At 34.7% G+C, this 19,319-nt stretch overlaps 1 protein-coding gene and 1 non-coding gene across 2 annotated transcripts in view; both read right to left on the reverse strand.

Annotated features, from left to right (window-relative positions):
- Positions 1–19,319, reverse strand: part of LOC121970008 — an 80,091-nt gene that overhangs the window by 18,165 nt on the left and 42,607 nt on the right. The window contains exon 5 of the mRNA XM_042520392.1: positions 9,039–9,097. Coding sequence (XP_042376326.1) covers positions 9,039–9,097 — 59 coding nt within the window. The remainder of the gene's footprint in view (positions 1–9,038; positions 9,098–19,319) is intronic.
- On the reverse strand, positions 3,917–4,018 carry LOC121973958. Its single transcript, XR_006109858.1, has one exon. It is a non-coding gene; the product is annotated as a small nucleolar RNA R71 (small nucleolar RNA).

Raw genomic sequence — 19,319 nt, forward strand, 5'->3', positions numbered from 1 at the left:
ATGCATCCAAGATTAAATAAACAATTAATAAGATTTAGTGGATATCATGGAAATCCAATGATAATTGTCACACTCTAACTTAAACACATTGAATATAGATATCACATCTATAGTGATATTGTATAAACCTACATCATGGCTCTGCATCATTGATGTGTGTTTCATGCATATGTTTCGGTATTATTTTGCATGCATTTGTTTCATTATATGAGCGTATTTGTATATATTCATTACCTTTGTATTGTTTTCATCCTTTTGTTTGGAGATTTATTCTTTGTACATTTTTAATTGCTAGGATGTGAATTCAAAGCTTAAATAGAGTCAAGAAGCCTGGGTGCGAGCATTTCAAGCATGGTGCACAGTCTAGTTGTGTCCCCTAACATGGTCTTGCATCATATGAGGAGTTAAACGAGATTCAAAGCAACATATAGACTTCTAGCACCTTACATGGGCAGACCGTGTCCCTGACACAGTCGTATTACATGTTGTTGGAGACGAGAAGATTCCATAACCGAACACAGTCTAGCAGTGTCGGGCCATTTTTTGCACGCTACTAAGCCACACCGCTGAGGTCCGATGGCGGCACCTTGACAATTTTGGAAAGTTGTAGCAGATTTAGCTGGTTTTAGAAGCTTTAAAAGGCACCAAGGGGCTCATGTTGGAGGCATCAAGGGTTTCCCCTGACACAGAACCCTAGGAGAGTGATTTCCAAGGAGTCGTCGAGATTCTATCCACCGAAGAGCTTGGAGATCAAGTCGAAGACAATTACAGCCACTACAACTAAGTCTTTTCTCTTTTTTCTCTTCGATTTGAGTTGTAAAATATTTTTCTTCATATCTTTTGCTTGTACCTCCATCTCCATGGAGTAGTCTCTTAATTTAATTATAAGATGAGGGAGTAGCCCGATACATTGTTGACATTCCTTTTCTATTATTTTATCTCTTTTTATTACATGATGTGTTGAATTGTTATCTGACTTTATCATGCATACATGACTACGACGCTAGCGTGCATTTTCATATCACAGGAATGTGGAGGAAGGACCAAGAGGTGAATCTAATTCTCCGACACATAAAGACCAAGACTTGAGGGTTTTTCACGAAAGTAGTCAAAAACCTCTCTAAGGCACCATTGACTATCACAGAGTTTAATAGGTTTACCCTGATTTGATGTCACGAAGTAGGGGATGTTGGGACCGAAATGTAGCTAGAGGGGGGGTGAATAGCTCGTCGCGATCTCGTGCTTGTCGTTGCTTGCTTCTTGTGATGATGTGCAACGGAAAATACAAGAAACAACACACTACAACGCTAACACGTAGATTTACTTGGTATCCACCTCAAGAAGAGGTGACTAGCCCAAGAATCCACACACTCACACACCCTCCACTATGGAAACCCTCCTTTACGGTAACTACCAAAGGCGGAGAAGCCTTACAAGATCACAATACAACAATAAGAAAGAAAGAAGCAAAATACAAGTGAATCTTACAAGATTACAATAAAATCCTAGCTTCTTCTTCTTCTTGTTGTAACTCGCCTCTTGACTTGGACGTGCCTCCAAGAACCTTCAAGATCTGGTGGTGAGAGTGGAGAAAATCTCCCTAAGCTGTAGCTGCAGTCGTGTGTCGAAGAGGATCGAAGAACTACTGAGAAAAACGCTCGCCAACGTCTTTATCTGCGCCAACGGTCGAATTCCAATCGATTGGATTGCTCCCAATCGATTGGGGAGGTTTTGTATCGATCGGCCGATCGATCCAGAGCACCTCTGTGCTCTCTAGAATCGCCCTGAATCGATTGTCCGATCGATTCAAGGCTTCTTGAGCGATTTCCAGCGCTCCAATCGATCGGCCGATCGATTAGAGGTTTCAATCGATCAACTGATCGATTCAGAAGCTTACTGTTCGCTCAGAAACTCTCCCAATCGATTGAGGAAGTTTTGATCGATTACCCAATCGATCCAGAGCTTTTCTGCACAAACTCGCGTCAACCAATCGATTGAACCCCCCAATCGATTGGCCAATCGATTGAAACCCAAAAAACTGTGTAGAGCTTGAAATTAGCTTCGTTTCGCATCCGAGATCACCTCATTCCGATATCCAAGTCAAAAGTTATGGCCTTCGGAAATTTACTACGTCCGAACTTCCTAGTTCCATGCCAACTCCCTATTGGACTTACGACCGCTAAGAGTTCGGTCAACTTTTGACCCATCTGGACTTTCTCTTTGCCAACTTTTCGTTGGACTTCTAATCACCAAGTATGGTCCTCCGTGACCCACTTAGATTTACCGTCTAATGCCAAGTGCCCGGTCCTCCATGACCCACTTGGACTTTTACCAGATGTCCTGTCATCCTTGAACCATCTGGATTTTTCGTGCCTGGCTTCACTCACCAGGACTTTGACTTCTGCCTAGCTTCACTCACTAGGACTTTCCCGACTGCCTGGCTTCACTCACCAGGACTTTCCATCTACCTGGCTTCTCACCAGGACTTCCCAATTGCCTGGCTCCTCACCAGGACTTTCTTCTTTGCCAAGATTATACTTGGACTTTCAATTGCCTGGCTCCTCACCAGGACTTTCTCCTTTGCCAAGATCACACTTGGACTTTCCAATTTGTCTAACCTCCAGTTAGGACTTCCATACGCCTAACCTCCAGTTAGGACTTCCATATGCCTAACCTCTAGTTAGGACTTCCACCACTGCCTAAACTCCAGTTAGGACTTCATCACTGCCTAACCTCCAGTTAGGACTTCTCCAGTCAAGTCTCCTGTCATCCCTGACCTACTAGACTTGTCTTCTTATCAACCTGGTCAACCCTTTGACCATCTCCACAACCGGACGATTGTCCTAGCAATCTCCATATATTGTCAAACATTAAAACTTAAATCCCGACTCAAGCTTGACTCGACTCAAGCTTAGTCAAACTGGTCAACATTGACCAAGGAAAATTGCCCCAACAGGGGATAACACCTAGAAAAGCATTGGGCATCGTGTCAGGAGCCTCCCTAAAAAGCGATCGCTTTAATAAGGCTATCTTGAAAGTAGGCGCAATGTTTGGCTAAATACACCGGTATTATTCGAAAGAAGATAGAGTACCTCGGGATAAATCACTTTCATACTATCAACCCTAAGTTAAAAGAGTGTCAACAAAATCCTATCGAAATTGAAGATAGAGTACACCGGTATTATTTAGGGTGTCAACGATCATCGTGACGAAATTGAAGTCCTAGAATTGCTTCCTCAAATCGGTTTTCCCCACAACTCTTCTAGCTTTCTTCGTTCATTTTTTCCTCACACGATTTTCTCGATTTTGACTGATTTAGATAGCCTACTTCATAATTCAAATTGGTACTAGATTTAACAATCTCAGTGAATGATATTTTATTACTTGACGATGTGCACTTGCAGTTTGCACACATCAAGTTTTTAGCATCGTTGGTCAGGAACTATGTCAAATCGATATTAGTTCAATTGTGAGTTGATTAATCTGGATTTTTCTTTATTGTCGATTTTCCTTTTTATTTCATTTTCTTTTCTTTCACTATTGTTTTCTAGTGCTTTACATGATACGATGGGTGTCGATGACGAAAATATTCTTAAGAGATTTTGCTGCACCTATTGCTAGAAGACTGAGGTCTAGCATCGTGAGACCTCCAATTGACGTTGATAACTTTGAGCTAAACCCTGCATTACTATAATACAACAAAATCAATTGGGTGACGCATCTTTAAATGACCCCTATCTACACCTAGAGGTATTTCTGGAGTATTGTGATACATTGAAATTTGAAGATCCATAGATGCCATCTAAAGGATAAAGTTATGGCTTGATTGCATTTTCTTCCACTAGGAAGCATCACGACATGGGAACAGCTGGAGTAACATTTTCTGAACAAGTACTTTCCACCTAGCAAGATAGCATATCTGAGAAATTAAATCATGAGTTTTGCACAGATAGACAATCTTGTTCGAAGCATGGGATAAGTTTAAAGGGTTGTTGCAGCAATGTCCCTATCATGGATTAGAAAAATGGTTGATCATCCACACGTTTTACACTAGTGTATCATACTCGACGAAGACTTCATTGGATTCAGCTACAGGGGCTCCTTGATGAATAAGAGGTTGGATGAAGCATGCGTCATTATTAACAATGTAGCATTGAATCTTCACCAATGATCAGACAGAAATAGAAGTATACTTGATCAAGGGACCCTAGAAGAGCATGTAGGGGCCATCAACAACCACGATCTGAATGTCGATCATGGTAACTCTTTTAGAGCAGCCACAGTATCTGGCACGACCGTGCCAAAAGCACGGTCAAGTCGTGTTTGCTGTTGTAGCGAGAAATATTGCCACCAAGATCTAGTTTAGAAAATCTGTTAGAGAACTTCATCATGTTACAAGCTAAGCAGAATGAGGAAATCAAATAGTTAGGAACTCCCAGTGAACATTGTGATGTTGTTGCATTGAGAAGTAGCAAGAACCTGAAGAGCTTCAGGAGGATGAAAGAGGTGCCAGTGGAGAAAAGGACAAAAGGGAACTATAAAACCTAACCCCACCACTCAGGTGAGGGTTTATAGACTGCTGATACAATTTCCTCAATGAGTGGCCAAGACAAAGATGGATGAGCAATTTGGGAAGTTACTTGAAGTGATCAAGAAACTCTACATCAATGTACCCTTCACCGAAGCACTACAACAAATGCCACCTATTCAAAATTCCTAAAGGACATACTATCACATAAAAGAGAGGAATATGAAATTGTGGCCTTGTTAGAAGAGTGCAACACATTGACCTATTCAAAATTCCTAAAGGACATACTGTCACATAAAAGAGAGGAATATGAAATTGTGGCCTTGTTAGAAGAGCGCACGCATTCATCCTAAATGGTTTACCTCAAAAACTCAAAAACCCAAGTAGTTTTTTGATCCCTTGCATAATTGGTGACACTAACTTCGATAAAGTGTTTTGTGACCTTGGTGAGAATGTAAGCCTTTATGCCCTCTTCCATTTGTAAAAAGTCGGGTCTAGGTGATTTGAAGCTAACTATTAACAACAATGGTGAAGCACGCAGATCATTCAATTAGGTATCCTCTAGGTATTTCTGAAGATGTCCCGGTTAAGGTTGGAAATTTTATTGTCTGCTGATTTTGTATTTCTAAAAATGGATGAGGATCCTCGGATCCCCAAAATTTTAAGAAGACCTGTCTCAGCGACAACTAGAGCTATCATCGATGTTAAAAACCATAAACTTTCTTTAGTAATTGGGGAAGAGAAGATTGAATTTGATTTGTCTAAAACTATTAAACAACCGACTGATGGGAATGTTTATTTGTAGGGTGGATCGATTGCAACAGGTGGTGGAAGAAGAAAAACCTCAATGCTCGTCGGATGATCTTTGGAAGTATACCTACTCGATAGAGGATTAGTAGTCGAGGACAATGAAGTTGAGGAGTATGCTCGTCTCATGGATAAAATCCCCATGTCTCCCTTGAACAGGTAAATATTAAAAGGCTTAATTCGAACCAGAAATTAGAAGAAGACAAGCTTTCATAGCTAGACTTAAACCCCTTCCTTCAACTCTCAAGTATGAATTTCTTGGACCAAATTTTACATATCATGTCACTGCCAATGCAACTTTGAATGAATATGAAACTAGGAAATTGCTTAGGAAACTTAGGTCACATAGGAGAATCATAGGGTACACAATTAATGATATTAAGGGAATTAATCCTTCTATGTGCATACATAGGATTTATACTTGAGAATGATCATAAATCTTTGGTAGAATATCAAAGGAGGTTGAATCCCAACGTGAAGGAAGTTGTCAAAAAAAGACATATTGAAATTGTTAGATACTAGGGTGATTTTTCCTATTTCTGACTGTGAGTGGGTAAGTCTTGTACATGGAGAGATGACTTTGGTAAAAAATGAAAATAATGAATTAATCTCTACTAGGACTATTATAGGTTAGTAGATTTGTAATGATTATAGGAAGTTGAACAAAGAAACTAGGAAAGATCATTTTCCCCTTCTCTTAATTGATCAAATGCTTGGGAGGCTAATTAAATATTCACACTTTTGCTATTTGGATGAATATTCAAGTTTTTATCAAATTCCTTTTGCTTATAAGAGAATGTCTTTTAATCTTTGTAATGCACCTACTACTATTCAACGTTGCATGATGGCTATATTTTCAGATTTGATTAAAAACATAATGGAGATTTTTATGGATAATTTTTCTGTATATGAGTCTAATTTTGATACATGCTTAGCTAATCTCTCTAGAGTTTTGCAAAAGTGTGAAAAAAGTGAATTTGATTCTTAATTAGAAGAAATATCATTTCATGTTAAGGGAAAGTATTGTATTGGGATACATGGTTTATGAACAGGGAATTGAGGTTGATAAGACAAAGTGGAAGTGATTGAGAAATTACCTCCGCCAACAAACATGAAAGGAGTGAGGAGTTTCATAGGGCATGTGGGTTTCTATCGACACTTTATAAAAGACTTTTCCAAGACTTCCAAACCCAACAAATTTGTTAATTAAGGACATTGATTTTAATTTTGGATGCTTTTTACACGATAAAGGAGGCATTGATATCTGCTAGAATAATGCAAGCACCTTATTGGAGTCTTTTCTTTGAGATTATGTGTGATGCAAGTGACTATGTGTGTGAGCCGTCTTATATGAAATATTTGTTTCTCTTGTCAACTCGTCAATTTTATTTATTTTACGCAAACCATTCTGACATATAACATGAACGTGCAAGAGTTTTGAGTGGAATTATACCGAAGTTGAGACATCCTTGTTAGGGATAGTTGCTATGCTTTTATTGTGTTTGGATAGTGCTAATGGTTAATTCTAAATTTTTCTCTTGCTTTGTTATTTTGATATAGTTCTAATTCATCTATGGATGTATGCTGGTACAGTTGGCATCCTATTTCTTTCGATATAGGGTATGTCCCCTTTCCACAATGGTTATAGTTTCATAATATGCAACCCAACCAATTTGTATAAGGGTTGATTGATAAATCTATCATCGGCTTTGTATGGAATTTCATATCTATCATTACTTTAAAACTTTTTCAATTTACCACAATGTTTATAATGTGTGCAAAATATATACATGTTGGATCTGCTCAATGTTAATTTGATAATGTGGTGATGACTTGGCAGAAAGCCAAGTCAATAGATATGCCAACCAAACTACCATGCTGGATTTGTAAAGTGGCAGCAGCAGAAGAAACTTAAAGGACTCATTGTATTCTCCTTTAAATGTCCTCTGCCTTATGGGCACCTTTGGCTCCTCCCGAAGGATCTTTAGTTTTCCCTCATGGAGAAGTACACCGATTTCATAAAAATGTGGAACCGCCACATCAGCGGCTCCCCTAGAGCCGGTCCCACGGATATGGAGGGAGGTAAATGCAGGTACATAGCTAAAAGCGCATAGCCGGGACGCTAACCCCAGGCAATGACACTCCGAGGATCGAACCCTGGACCTTTCGGCCACGAAACCATGCGCCCCCAACTGTGCTACGCCGTGGGGACAAAGTACACCGATTTCATGGATAGACTCATGGTGCTGATCTCTACAGTGACATCCACTGAAACTGCCTCATCTCCTCTGCTAGTCTACCGGGCTTATTCACCATGTGCAGATGCTCTTCTAATGTGTTCTAGCTGCTCGATCAAATTCTCATATCCCATAAGAGATGTCATTTGCCAAGCCATAGTTGCACACATGACATCTACCAAGTCGCTGGAGAATACCTTTCTCTAGAGAATACCCTTCTCCAACTAGATCCTTTGTATGGAATATTCTTCGCCTTGCCAAACCTTTTGTCAAGCTTTACTAGTCGGGACTTCATCTTGCCAATTATCCAATCATCCTTAATCTACCATAACTTCCTCTTGTCATGCTTTAAATCACCCTTATCTGCTGGTACTTTCTATTGCTAAACAACCAATCCAAGGATTAAAATTTCGAGACATGCTAGAGTTACCAACTTTAACTAGATGATACTTTCAATACCGTATCGCTATTTCGATGTATGATGTCAATTAGGAATTAGTGGAAGGAGATGAAAAAAGAAAAATAAGAATAACACGCAACAATGTACCAAGCACCCATATGGAGGTATATATTTGACATTATATTATATGGACAAAGCTAAAAAATATAACAAATATTATTTTAATTCATCTTAACACGTTTTGTAGCAAGTCAAGGGGTGTCGAACGCTAATATGACATGATAATATAGACACAAATGAGACAACAATACATGATAAATTATTTGTGCCAAGCGGTATTAAGTTTCAATAATTTATTGGGACATTTCCACTATGTTATGACGGTCAGCTAGCCACTTGGCGGTCAACTAAGCTAACCACGTAATTTATCTCCCTTCACATAACCTGAAAACTGGTGTGAGGCGCGCTCAAGGTGAGTTTAATCACCTTTTGCTACAATAATTCAAAATTTAAAACCGTGATATGATGAACCTGGTGGGTCGGGGCTTCCTCTAGGTATATGACTTGTTCCTGCATATACTTGTCACAAGCTTATCAAATACATTTTCTAACTCAACCCTCTACCTAACATCAAAATTGATTGCACCAAGAGATAATCCTTTCGTGTGAACTTCATATGGCAAGAAATCTTGCTTTCAATTTTTCCTCTTTTGTCAAACATCCAATCACCGTAGACATATCAGCACTTCCTCTATTGCACATGCAATACTTGTTGTCCATGAGTGGAGATCCTGGTTGCACATGCAATATTTCAGATGCAACCATAACAGAAGTAACTCAACACTGGTTATACCCAACTCCTTTACCTAAGAATCTTACGTATCCAGAAAGAAACCTGATATGCTTGAAAATTTGAGGTCAACAAGATATTTTCACAAACATAATTTCCAAAAGGAAGAATTTGGAATCTCTCTTCATCCTCTCAAAGTTACACACAGGATAACTTGCCAGAAACAACCATTTTGATGCAAAGAAGCATATTAGAATTCTTAGAGACAGGCATTACCTACTAAGTGAATCTTGACAGATAGACCATTGTAAAGCAGCTTGTCCATGAAGTTCACTCTGCATTATCAATCCATCATTAAATGATACAATCAACAAAAAGACAAAAAATAAAAAAATAAAAAATATAACCAATGCAAAGTGTAATGGTCATAAGCGCTCAGGATTCAGATGGCCTTAATATTGCTTTTTGCTAGTTATCTTTACTTTATGTTTCATGCGGTCTTGATTCATGTTTTGCGGAATAACTTTAGTTACAATCCTTAAGATAGATATTCATGAGAATCAGAATGACACATTAACCAAGTATCAAATAAGGGTGTGCTCACTCCACACAACCTCACACTACAAATAAGTATCAAAAACATGGAAACCAAACTCCTACCCCTTTCAGCAAATCCCTCAATTCAAAGCTTGTGATATATTGTTGGGACTATTGCCAATTATTGTATGTAGTACTACAAATCAACCAAGTATATATGGATAATTATTAGTTCATGTACTTGGTACTCTTTCGGAATTGCTGGAATTTGATTGACTGCAGTGTATTAACTCATATCTGAACCTTTTGATTTATTGTCTTATTTTTCTTCTTTTACATACCGGGTTCTTCACAAATTTTGTACAATTTCACATATTTGAAATGCATTTTTAGCCCTGGCCATTTTCTCAGAAAACAATTGTAGGCAACCATATGAATGGTGGTAAAGCTCAATTAATCAGAATTTCTATTATCTTGCAAAATGTTTCAGCTAACTACAGTGTGGACCTCTAGTTAAGATAGCGTTTGTCTTAAAATTCCATTAATATGAAGTGGAATATTTTAACATCTCTATTGGATTTATCTACCAGCTAATGTATTTAATTGACTTAAATAACATTCAGTTTGTTTATAGACCGTCAAGAAAGAAAAATATGGTTGAGTTAATACTAGTCAATTTAGAAGCCAAAAACAAACCTTTATTGTGTAAGTCCATAAGATTGTTTCTGACTGACAACAACGACAACAACAAAAATAAAGTCTTTTTCCCACTAAATAGGATCGGCTATATGGATCCTCCTACATGGCTTGATCCCCTACTATATCATCATCTATATTTAAAATTTTATCATGTTCTGTCATTGTTAATAAAGTCTTTTTTTTATTTCTCTCTTCCTCAATTAATAAGCGCATTTGTCATAGCCTCACATTGTCTAACAAGAATATTTATTGGTTACCAAAGCACAACCATACCATACATGCCTCTTAGAGTTTTTCTTAAATAGGCACAATTTCGACTTTCTCTTTAATATTCTAATTTCTTATATTGTGCATCCTCATATATCCACACATCTACCTTAACATGCTCATTTCTGCAATTCTCATCTTCTGCTCATGTACTCGATTCATATCCTAACATTCAACTTTATATAATATAGTAAATCTAACCACCATTTTGTAAACTTTCCCTATAAGTTTTAGAGGTACCTTATGATCACAAAGTACATCTGACGTCCTCCTCCATTTCAACCATCCTACTAGGTCCTATGTAAAATACTCTATCAACTCCTCCATCTTACAAAAACAATCCTAGATACTTAAAGCTCTTAGTTACAAGTAAATCGTCATCTCCTATCTTAACAATTGTCTTGCTATGTCTAATGCTAACTTAAATTCTATATATTGTGTTTTTACTCTACTAAACATAAAACCTTTTTTACTTCTAGTGTTTTCCACCAAGATTCGACGTTAGCATTTACTCCACATGTCTCATCAACCAAAACAATGTCTTTTGCAAATACCATGGTAACATGTGTTGAATGTATCCTATGAATTTATTTATGACTAATGTAAAAAGATATAAACTTAGAGTTGATCTTAATATAACCCTATTTTTATATGGAAACGCTTTAATTAATGCACTTTGAATCTTCGCTCTTGTCATTACAGCGTCATACATACTTTAATTGTACGCTAACACCTTTCTTTTATAAAAATTCACATAATTTCCTTTAAGACTCTTTCATAAGAATTTTCAAAGTCAACAAATACCATGTGTAAGTCTTGCTTCTTTTTCTAATACTTTTCAATTGTCCACGAAAATAAATAACTTCTATCGTCAACCTTTCGATTATGAATCTAAATTGATTTTCGATCACCTTGATCTCTTTATCACTCATTCCCAAAGTTTCATGGTATAACTCATTAACTTAATGTTCCTATAATTCACATAATGTTATGTCTCCTTTGTGTTTATACAACGGACTAAAGTACTTACTCTCCTAGTTATTTTCTTCATTTTCAATAGCAGATTAAATAACTTTATAAACCGTTCAATACCCTACTTCCCTAGGCACCTCCATACCACTATTGGAAAATCATTCATCTTTTTCATTTTGCATCTCATTCAACACTTGTTCTACTTTGGGAATTTGAACTCTCCTATAAAAAAATTAAATTGCCATACTCCTCTTACCTACTTAAATTTTATAAGAAAAGTTAGTCACTTGAACCTCCATTAAAAAATTGATGATCCATCTCTCCTTTATTTTCTTATCCTTCACTAATACCCTATTAGATTTATCTTTCGTGCATCTTATTTGAGTAAGATCCCTTATTTTTCTCTCGCTTGTTTTAGCTATTCTATAGATATCTCTTTCCTCTTTTTTTAGATCAAGTTGTCCATTCGAAAGCCTTATTCCTAACTTCACTCACTGCTTTCTTAGTCTCTTTCTTGTATACTGCATACTTTTTTAACTTATTTTTCGTTCTTATGAGTGTATAGTAACTTATAGGTTGTTCATTTTTCCATCACTTTATTCTTCCTCATTCCATTGCTAAGATTTTGAATTGGATGGTGTTTGTCCTCTTATGCTCTTGGCCACTGTTTTCAAATTCAATGTCATCTTATCTCATGTTGTATTTAAGTCAAGATGTATTTCTCCTAATATTTGTGCTCCAACACTCTCCTTAAAGATACTTTGTTTCTCATCCTTTAACTTCCATCACTTGACAATAGGAGTCATGCATATTTTCCTTCTACTCATACTATATTTGAAGTTCGTATCTAATATCACTAGCCTATATTGGATAGTTAAGTTTTCTCCTATAAAAATTTGTATCCCTCATCATAAGAAAGTCAATTTGCGATTTATTGCTCTCACTTTTAAACATACAAGTGCTCTCTTCATCTAGTCCTACTTGAAGTGCATATATGATAATTACATTAATAATTTTTTTTACTACCACTATCTTGAGAGTTATAATCCTATCTCCCTCCTACTACTTCATCCCTTAATAAACTATCTTTAGCAATTCCTACTTCATTTTTCATTTTATTCTTCCCTTTGTTTCATGGGAATTTTCTATCATCTTTGTCTTCTCCCCAACTCATTTTCTCTTACAAAATATTAATTATTCTCATAATCTACTTTCTTCATTGCTTTGTTAGTGAACGTTCTTATGCTCCATGTTTCAAATCTAAGACAATTGGTATTTCTATGATATCTATTGTTATTCAACCTAAGGTGTGAGAACTCTTACATATGTAACATTACACACAAGTTCTCATGGAGATGTAGTCATCCTTGTCACAACGTTGCATTCAAACTTTACAATGCGTTCCTTCTAGAGGACTTAACATTAGCACAATAGTTTGATAAATTCATACATAATATTTGTCTATGTTTTACATTGGCTAACAACGTAACGCAACCTCTTTATTTGGGGTTAAGACGGGTCATGACAGAGTTTGTTTCTAATTGATAAATTTAAAAAGTTATAAAAAAATTCATAAACAATATGCAGAGGTACCAAAAAAAATGTTATACTCAATTATATATTTAACCTATTTACAAAGGTCAATGGAATCCAATTTTATTCATTGGTCTGATTCTGTTATCTTTCCCTTACATTGTTCACATTTTTTTTGTCAAATCCATTGCTCACATTTTTTTGGTAAAATCCATCGTTCAAACTTATGATATGTGGTGTATATGTTGAAAGTGTCGGTCAGAAATTCTGCCTCTGTTTATCAAGAAACAGAAGTTTGGTCTTCTGCTTCTATTAAGACTCAGATATGATAATGCTCTTGAATATTGAATGCATAGAACCTGTTTTATCTTCCACCTGTATAACTCATGATATTATATATTAACAGACGATGTCTGTATAGCTCCCTATAAGAAGTGCAAGTAAAAGCAAGAATCGTTTGTTGAATGTAATTTGCTCCTTATTGTTTCATATGCATATACCCTATCAATTTTGGGAGGATGCACTTCTATCTATTTTTATTTTATACTGTTCTTTCATTTATGTTAGTTTCTATTTTATATCCAACAAAATTATCTTGCCCACAGTTCGTTAAATTTTAAAGTGTTTACTATCTTCACCCTTGTCTATGGGTCATGGTAAGTTTTATCCTTGCTGTATTGAATATATCATTCTTCGATATTGAATACAAAAGAGGTATGATGTTATTTTATTTAAGTTGATATCACCACTCTGAGTTAATTTCTTTCTTTGAGTTTCTTTTCACTCCATCTAGGACACAAATCGTTAACAGAAAGGTTCTGTCAGCACCTTAGCCCCATTTTGCCCACTCCACATCAGCTGTAGGTATATCAGCAACGTACATTACTTCCTGACTAGCAGAGATACCTCAAACATCTTTGACTTCATTTGAGAATGTCTTGGATACTTCCACTACTAATCTGTCATTTAATCTTGAATTTCCAGTTGCACCATGTAAGTATATTTCTCATCCTATGTAAATGCAGTACTAAAACATGGAAAATAATCAAATGAATTTTGAATTAAATTTTGTTAATTGATATCTTTAAATTTGTTAGCAAGTTCAATAGGATAATTATGTTTCCCTGCAAAACTTATTTTCTAATGTTGTTAAGGTTGAATGTGCAAAAATGGTAGTGTCCAGTGCTTGAAATATATAATTGTGCTTCCCGACATGGCCAATACTCATTGTTCCACTGGAGAATGAGACAAGGAACAAGGCGACACAAAGATTAAACCTTATGTCAATACCAAAATAGTGTTGTGATGAGTAGGATCAGGTGATATACTCTTATCTTGGTTGCTACATATAAAATCAAATAAATCCATCGAGCCTCAACGAGTGAAGATTAAAATGATTGTCTGTCATGGGGAAGGAAAGTGTAATATACCAAATTTAAATATGTATATAATAAATCTATATATATATATATATATATATATATATATATATATAAGAGAAAAGTGATCAAAGTAATAAATTATGTACTAAATTTAAATTAATATGAAATAAAATATTAAAATTATTAATAATAAATAAAGAAATCAACATAAAAGAATATATGTGATTTTATAGAATTTTTTTGGAATTTAAAATAAATTTAAAATATATTTTAAGGGATAAATGGGTTAGATTCTGATAAAACCTGTTTAACTTATCTATTAAATTAAAAATAAAATAAAATCTAAAATTATTATAAATCTGAATTTACTCAATTTATCTAATTAAGTTAATTCAAAACTTATTTAATAGATATTAATTGATCTCAATTAAAATTATTAAATCTAAATAATTCAAGTAATAATTCAAAATTAATAGCCAATTAACTTTAAATTTAATTAATAAGTAATAGTTAATCCAAATTTAATTACTAATTAAATTAATCTCAATTAATAATATGAATTTAATTATTCTAAAATTAACGATTAGTCAAATCAGTACTAAACTAATCAAATAAAATCAATTTAATTAAGTTAATAATAATTAAGCAAAATTTAATTACACTCAATTAATTCAAACTGAAAGCAATCTTAAACTAAATTAATTATAACTCATGATTAATTTGAAATTCCAATTCTAAAATTAAAATTAATTCATAATTAATTATAATTATTTAATTACAATATTTAATCAAATCTAATTATAAAATAAATTATTTCTACCTTAGAAAAAATATGTCAAGCATCTCTCTAAACATATAAGATTATCATGTTTGAAAATCTAGAACGGTTGAGATGTTAGGAAAAATAAATCATGATTAATTGCATAGCTTTCAAAAGTGTACACTTTTAAAAATGAATATTGATCTACACTTAGTATTTAGATCTTTTTGGTTAATCATAGACTACTAGACCCCTAGACACATAGATAGAAATTTCTTGTGGCTAATAAAAGTTTTCTAAGGAAATGTTAGGTTGAGAGGGAGATTCATTTGAAAGGTACATTTTGAAAAGATATTCAAACAAAAATTTTGAAAAATATCTTAGAAATGTTATCGTCAAATTTCAGACAATATAATTTCAACATAAACTTTAAAATTCTTCTAACAAACCATTTGAAAAATTCTTTAGAAAATATTCTACAAATACATGTTTTCTTTAAATAAATATTTTGAAAATTCTTAAACATGTTTTTGAAAACCACTTTTGAAAACTTCAGAAAATATTTTGAAAAATACTTAAGCTTGCTCTTTTGATTTGGTTCAACCCTAAAGACATGTAGGAAGTTTTTCCTTATGGTTAACCAGATTTTCTAAGACTCTGTCAAGTTGAGGAGGAGTCCTAATTGGAAGATCAAACATAATTTTCAAAATTCTTTCAAGTTTTGTAAATCTTTGAAATTATAAAATCCTTGAAAAATCTTTTGAAAACTCTTTGAAAAATCTTGCAAAACAGTTTCAAAATTATTTGAAATATCATTTTACCAAAACTTTGAAATATTCTCTCAAAATTCTTTAATAAATATTATTTTTCCTAAATGTTTTGAAAAGTCTTTAACATCCTTGAAAAATCTTTTGCAAACTCTTTGGAAAAATTTTGTAACATCATCTTGTGAAACTTTGATATAATTTTCCAAAAATCTTTAACAAATATTGTTAGAAAAATATTTTAAAATATATATTGAAAATTATTTAAAAATTCTTGAAAAATCTTTTAAAAACTCTCAAATGAATATCCTTAAGTATTTAAAGATTGTCCTCTAAGATTTTTTCAAAAATTCATATGTGCCTTTTAAGTTTAGATCTTTTGATGTGTGTCAAAGAGGGAGAGTGACCTTAAATTAGAAAAATTATTTCAAATCTCCCAAACCATAGTTTAAAACTATTAAGACTCAAACCTAACTTAAGAAAATTGTCAAACATAAAAAAGAGGAGATTATTGGTGCAGTCGACCTCTAAAGGTTTCAATGTTTGACAATATACCAAAATAGGGCCAGGTTGACTAAGGGTTAATCCAAACAGGACTTGATGTTTGGAAAAGAGAAGTCTAGTCAAGACTAGATAAATAGCAAGGGTAAGTCCTAACCGAATATTAGGTAGATGAGAAGTCTACTAAGTGATTAGTCCTAATCGGAGGTTAGGCAAGAGGAAACCCTAGTGACTAATATCAGGCCCTAGTGAGTGAAGCTAGGTGGTTAAAGTCGAACCCTAGTGAGTGAAGCTAGGTGGTTGAAGTCCTGGTGAGTGAAGTCAGACCCTAATGAGTGAAACTAGGTGGTTGAAGTCCTAATAATTGAAGCCAGACCCCAGTGAGTGAAGCTAGGTGGTTGAAGTCCTGATGATTGAAGCCAGACCCTAGTGAGTGAAGCTACATGGTGAAAATCCTAGAGAGTGAAACTAGGCAATAAAAATCCTGATAAGTGAAGTCAGACTTTATTGCTTCAAAGAAGTCTTTCTGTTGTCGAGTTGCTCCTCCAAGTCATCCAACAGTCTCCGGTAGATCGTTCACAACACAGGAGCACACACAACTCTGAAGTTGTTGGCAACATTTAAATTGTGTTGCATTTTTATTACTGTTTTTAAAAGATAAGTGTAGGTTGTTACACTGTCTCTGTCTTTGTATTCAATTACATATTCTTGCGGTTCCAGAAGAGGCGTTTAGTGGATTATCCGTCGATAAGGCTGCGAGACCTGAGTCTTAGAGTAGGAGTTGTCGAAGGCTCCAAACCAAGTAAAACTGCTCGTATCTTTACTTTGCTTATTTTTATCTTTTTCGTTGCAATTTATTTTAATTTTTAAAATAACTTTATTTTTCAAAAATATGTGATTCACCCCCTCTCACGTGCTCACGATCCAACATATATATCCAATGCATCATCCTGATATTTCTTATGAGCATCCTTATTCGCACGAGTAGCATTAGAGGCTGGTGGCTTAGAAATAAACTGCACTAGGACGTACAATTTTCTTTCTTACTTGAGAACAATTCTATGTTTTTGTACTAGTCTAATAAATTAGCTCCATTGAGCTTGTCCTTATCAACGATAGAAGATCACAATGAGTGGGAATTAGACATGTGTGTTGACATGGTTATCTACAACAATAATAAACGCAAAAATAAGTATTATATTTAAATTACTTAATTAGGCCTTTAATTAAATGATTCTCCCACTAAAATGTAAAGCTTGGTAGGAGCAAGTTATAAATGTGAGCAATCGTAGTTTACGCACACTACTAGCTACAAACCCCAATAGCAATAACATTCATATGGGACAAGATCCATATTATACCCCATCTTAAGTTAGCTTTAGCTAATCACCCAAGACTTGGATATATTAAGTAGGTAACGTTTACCAATTGCATCGTATGCAATTCTTAAATAGTTAGGTGAACAAAACTATTTGTTCTTTTGCCCATCGAATGACCCTATGCCTCCAAGTTCTCAATCCAATTGAGGTAACTTAGTTAAGCCACATCCAAAATTCAATAGTTGAGCATCACAATTGTCATGTTGCACGCTACCAAGATAAATTGAGTAATTTTCCTTTGGCAAATATGTTTGTAATTGATCAAGCCAAACTTTGGTAGACATTAAATTGACCTAATTATGGTAAAACTACTAATTATGCATGGATCACATTCAAGCATGGCATACATCAACATATATGCACAATAAGTAAATAAACGTGACATGGTTATAGCCTATCTACTGCGATCTTCTCAAGCTAATAAGGGGATCAAAAAGTCAACTTAGGGAATTGCATCTTCTCCAAGTGTTTTCTTGGTTGTGATGTGTTGTTGGCCTCCTTTTCAACTATCGTCCAATATTATACTAGCACTATTCTAATTTGTACATTATAAAAAAGAAAAACCTCGAGTTACATTCGAGGGGAGTCTGATGAGAAGAGAAATCCTTTTACAACTTGAAGTATGAAGTTAAAAGACACGACACGGATGTCGTATTATGAATTTACAACACACATACACATAATCCAATTAAATTGGGTAATAAATCATAACCATGCAACATGACAAACATCACATGTAACAAATCTATGACATCATTTTATTATGATTCCAATTAACGATTTATATGGCGAAACCATACAGGGTCCTAAAGGGCAACACCCCAAGGATTTATGATCCGTCGAATGAAACTGGATTGTAACACGCATTCATATTTAACATGAAGACATCACAATCACTGCGTTTTGATCAACACAAACTGTTTCATTCCAGACAAATCAAAACAACACCCGTTAAAGTCACTCATGAATCATTCCGAGCAAATCATAATAAACACACGTCTATTCGTTTATATCAAATATAAAACAAGACGGAGAACACATTCGCAAGTAGCTCTGATACCATTGTTAAGATCTATAGCGAAAAACAAATTAAAAAATGTCACGGAAATTAATCCCTCTAGAGATCCATGCGAATGCAGAACTACTCTTGCAACTACTCTAGCGAATAGGATTGTTACCTTTAATGCGTGAACCCTTGCAACACTACTAGTCCAGCCGAGTCTCACACACCTTTTCCTTCTTGCTAAAGATGACTATTTAAGGTGGCAATCCAAGAATAAGATAACTCTTCACCTTCTTCCTTTCTTTAAAGAGATGGCTATTTAAGGTGACAATAAAGAGAAGTAGCTAACATTGAACTTTCTGACTAACTCTTCGCCTTCTTGCCCTCCTTAAAAAGATGGCTATTTAAGGTGACAATAAAGAGAAGAAGTTAACTCTTCACCTTCTTGCTAACTCTTAACCTTCTTGCCCTTTTTAAAGAGATGGCTATTTAAGGTGAAGATCAAAAAGAAAACCTAATCATTAGGGTTTCTTGTAGTGGACTTTCTAGTTGGCATGTGCTTAAAAGAAAGAACAAGAATATTAAATTAACTATTAAACCAATAAGCCTTTAAGGTTTAATTGGATTAACTCATTAATCCAATAAGTCCTAACCCTAATTATATTCTTATTAATCCAATAAGCTTAAGGTTTGAAATCATAAAATAAACCTATCTCCAAATCAATATGCTCTCTGTGTGTGACCCATTAGGTTCTCGTAA

This window comes from Zingiber officinale, chromosome 4A, assembly GCF_018446385.1.
Source record: "Zingiber officinale cultivar Zhangliang chromosome 4A, Zo_v1.1, whole genome shotgun sequence".
NCBI classification, from domain to species: domain Eukaryota; kingdom Viridiplantae; phylum Streptophyta; class Magnoliopsida; order Zingiberales; family Zingiberaceae; genus Zingiber; species Zingiber officinale.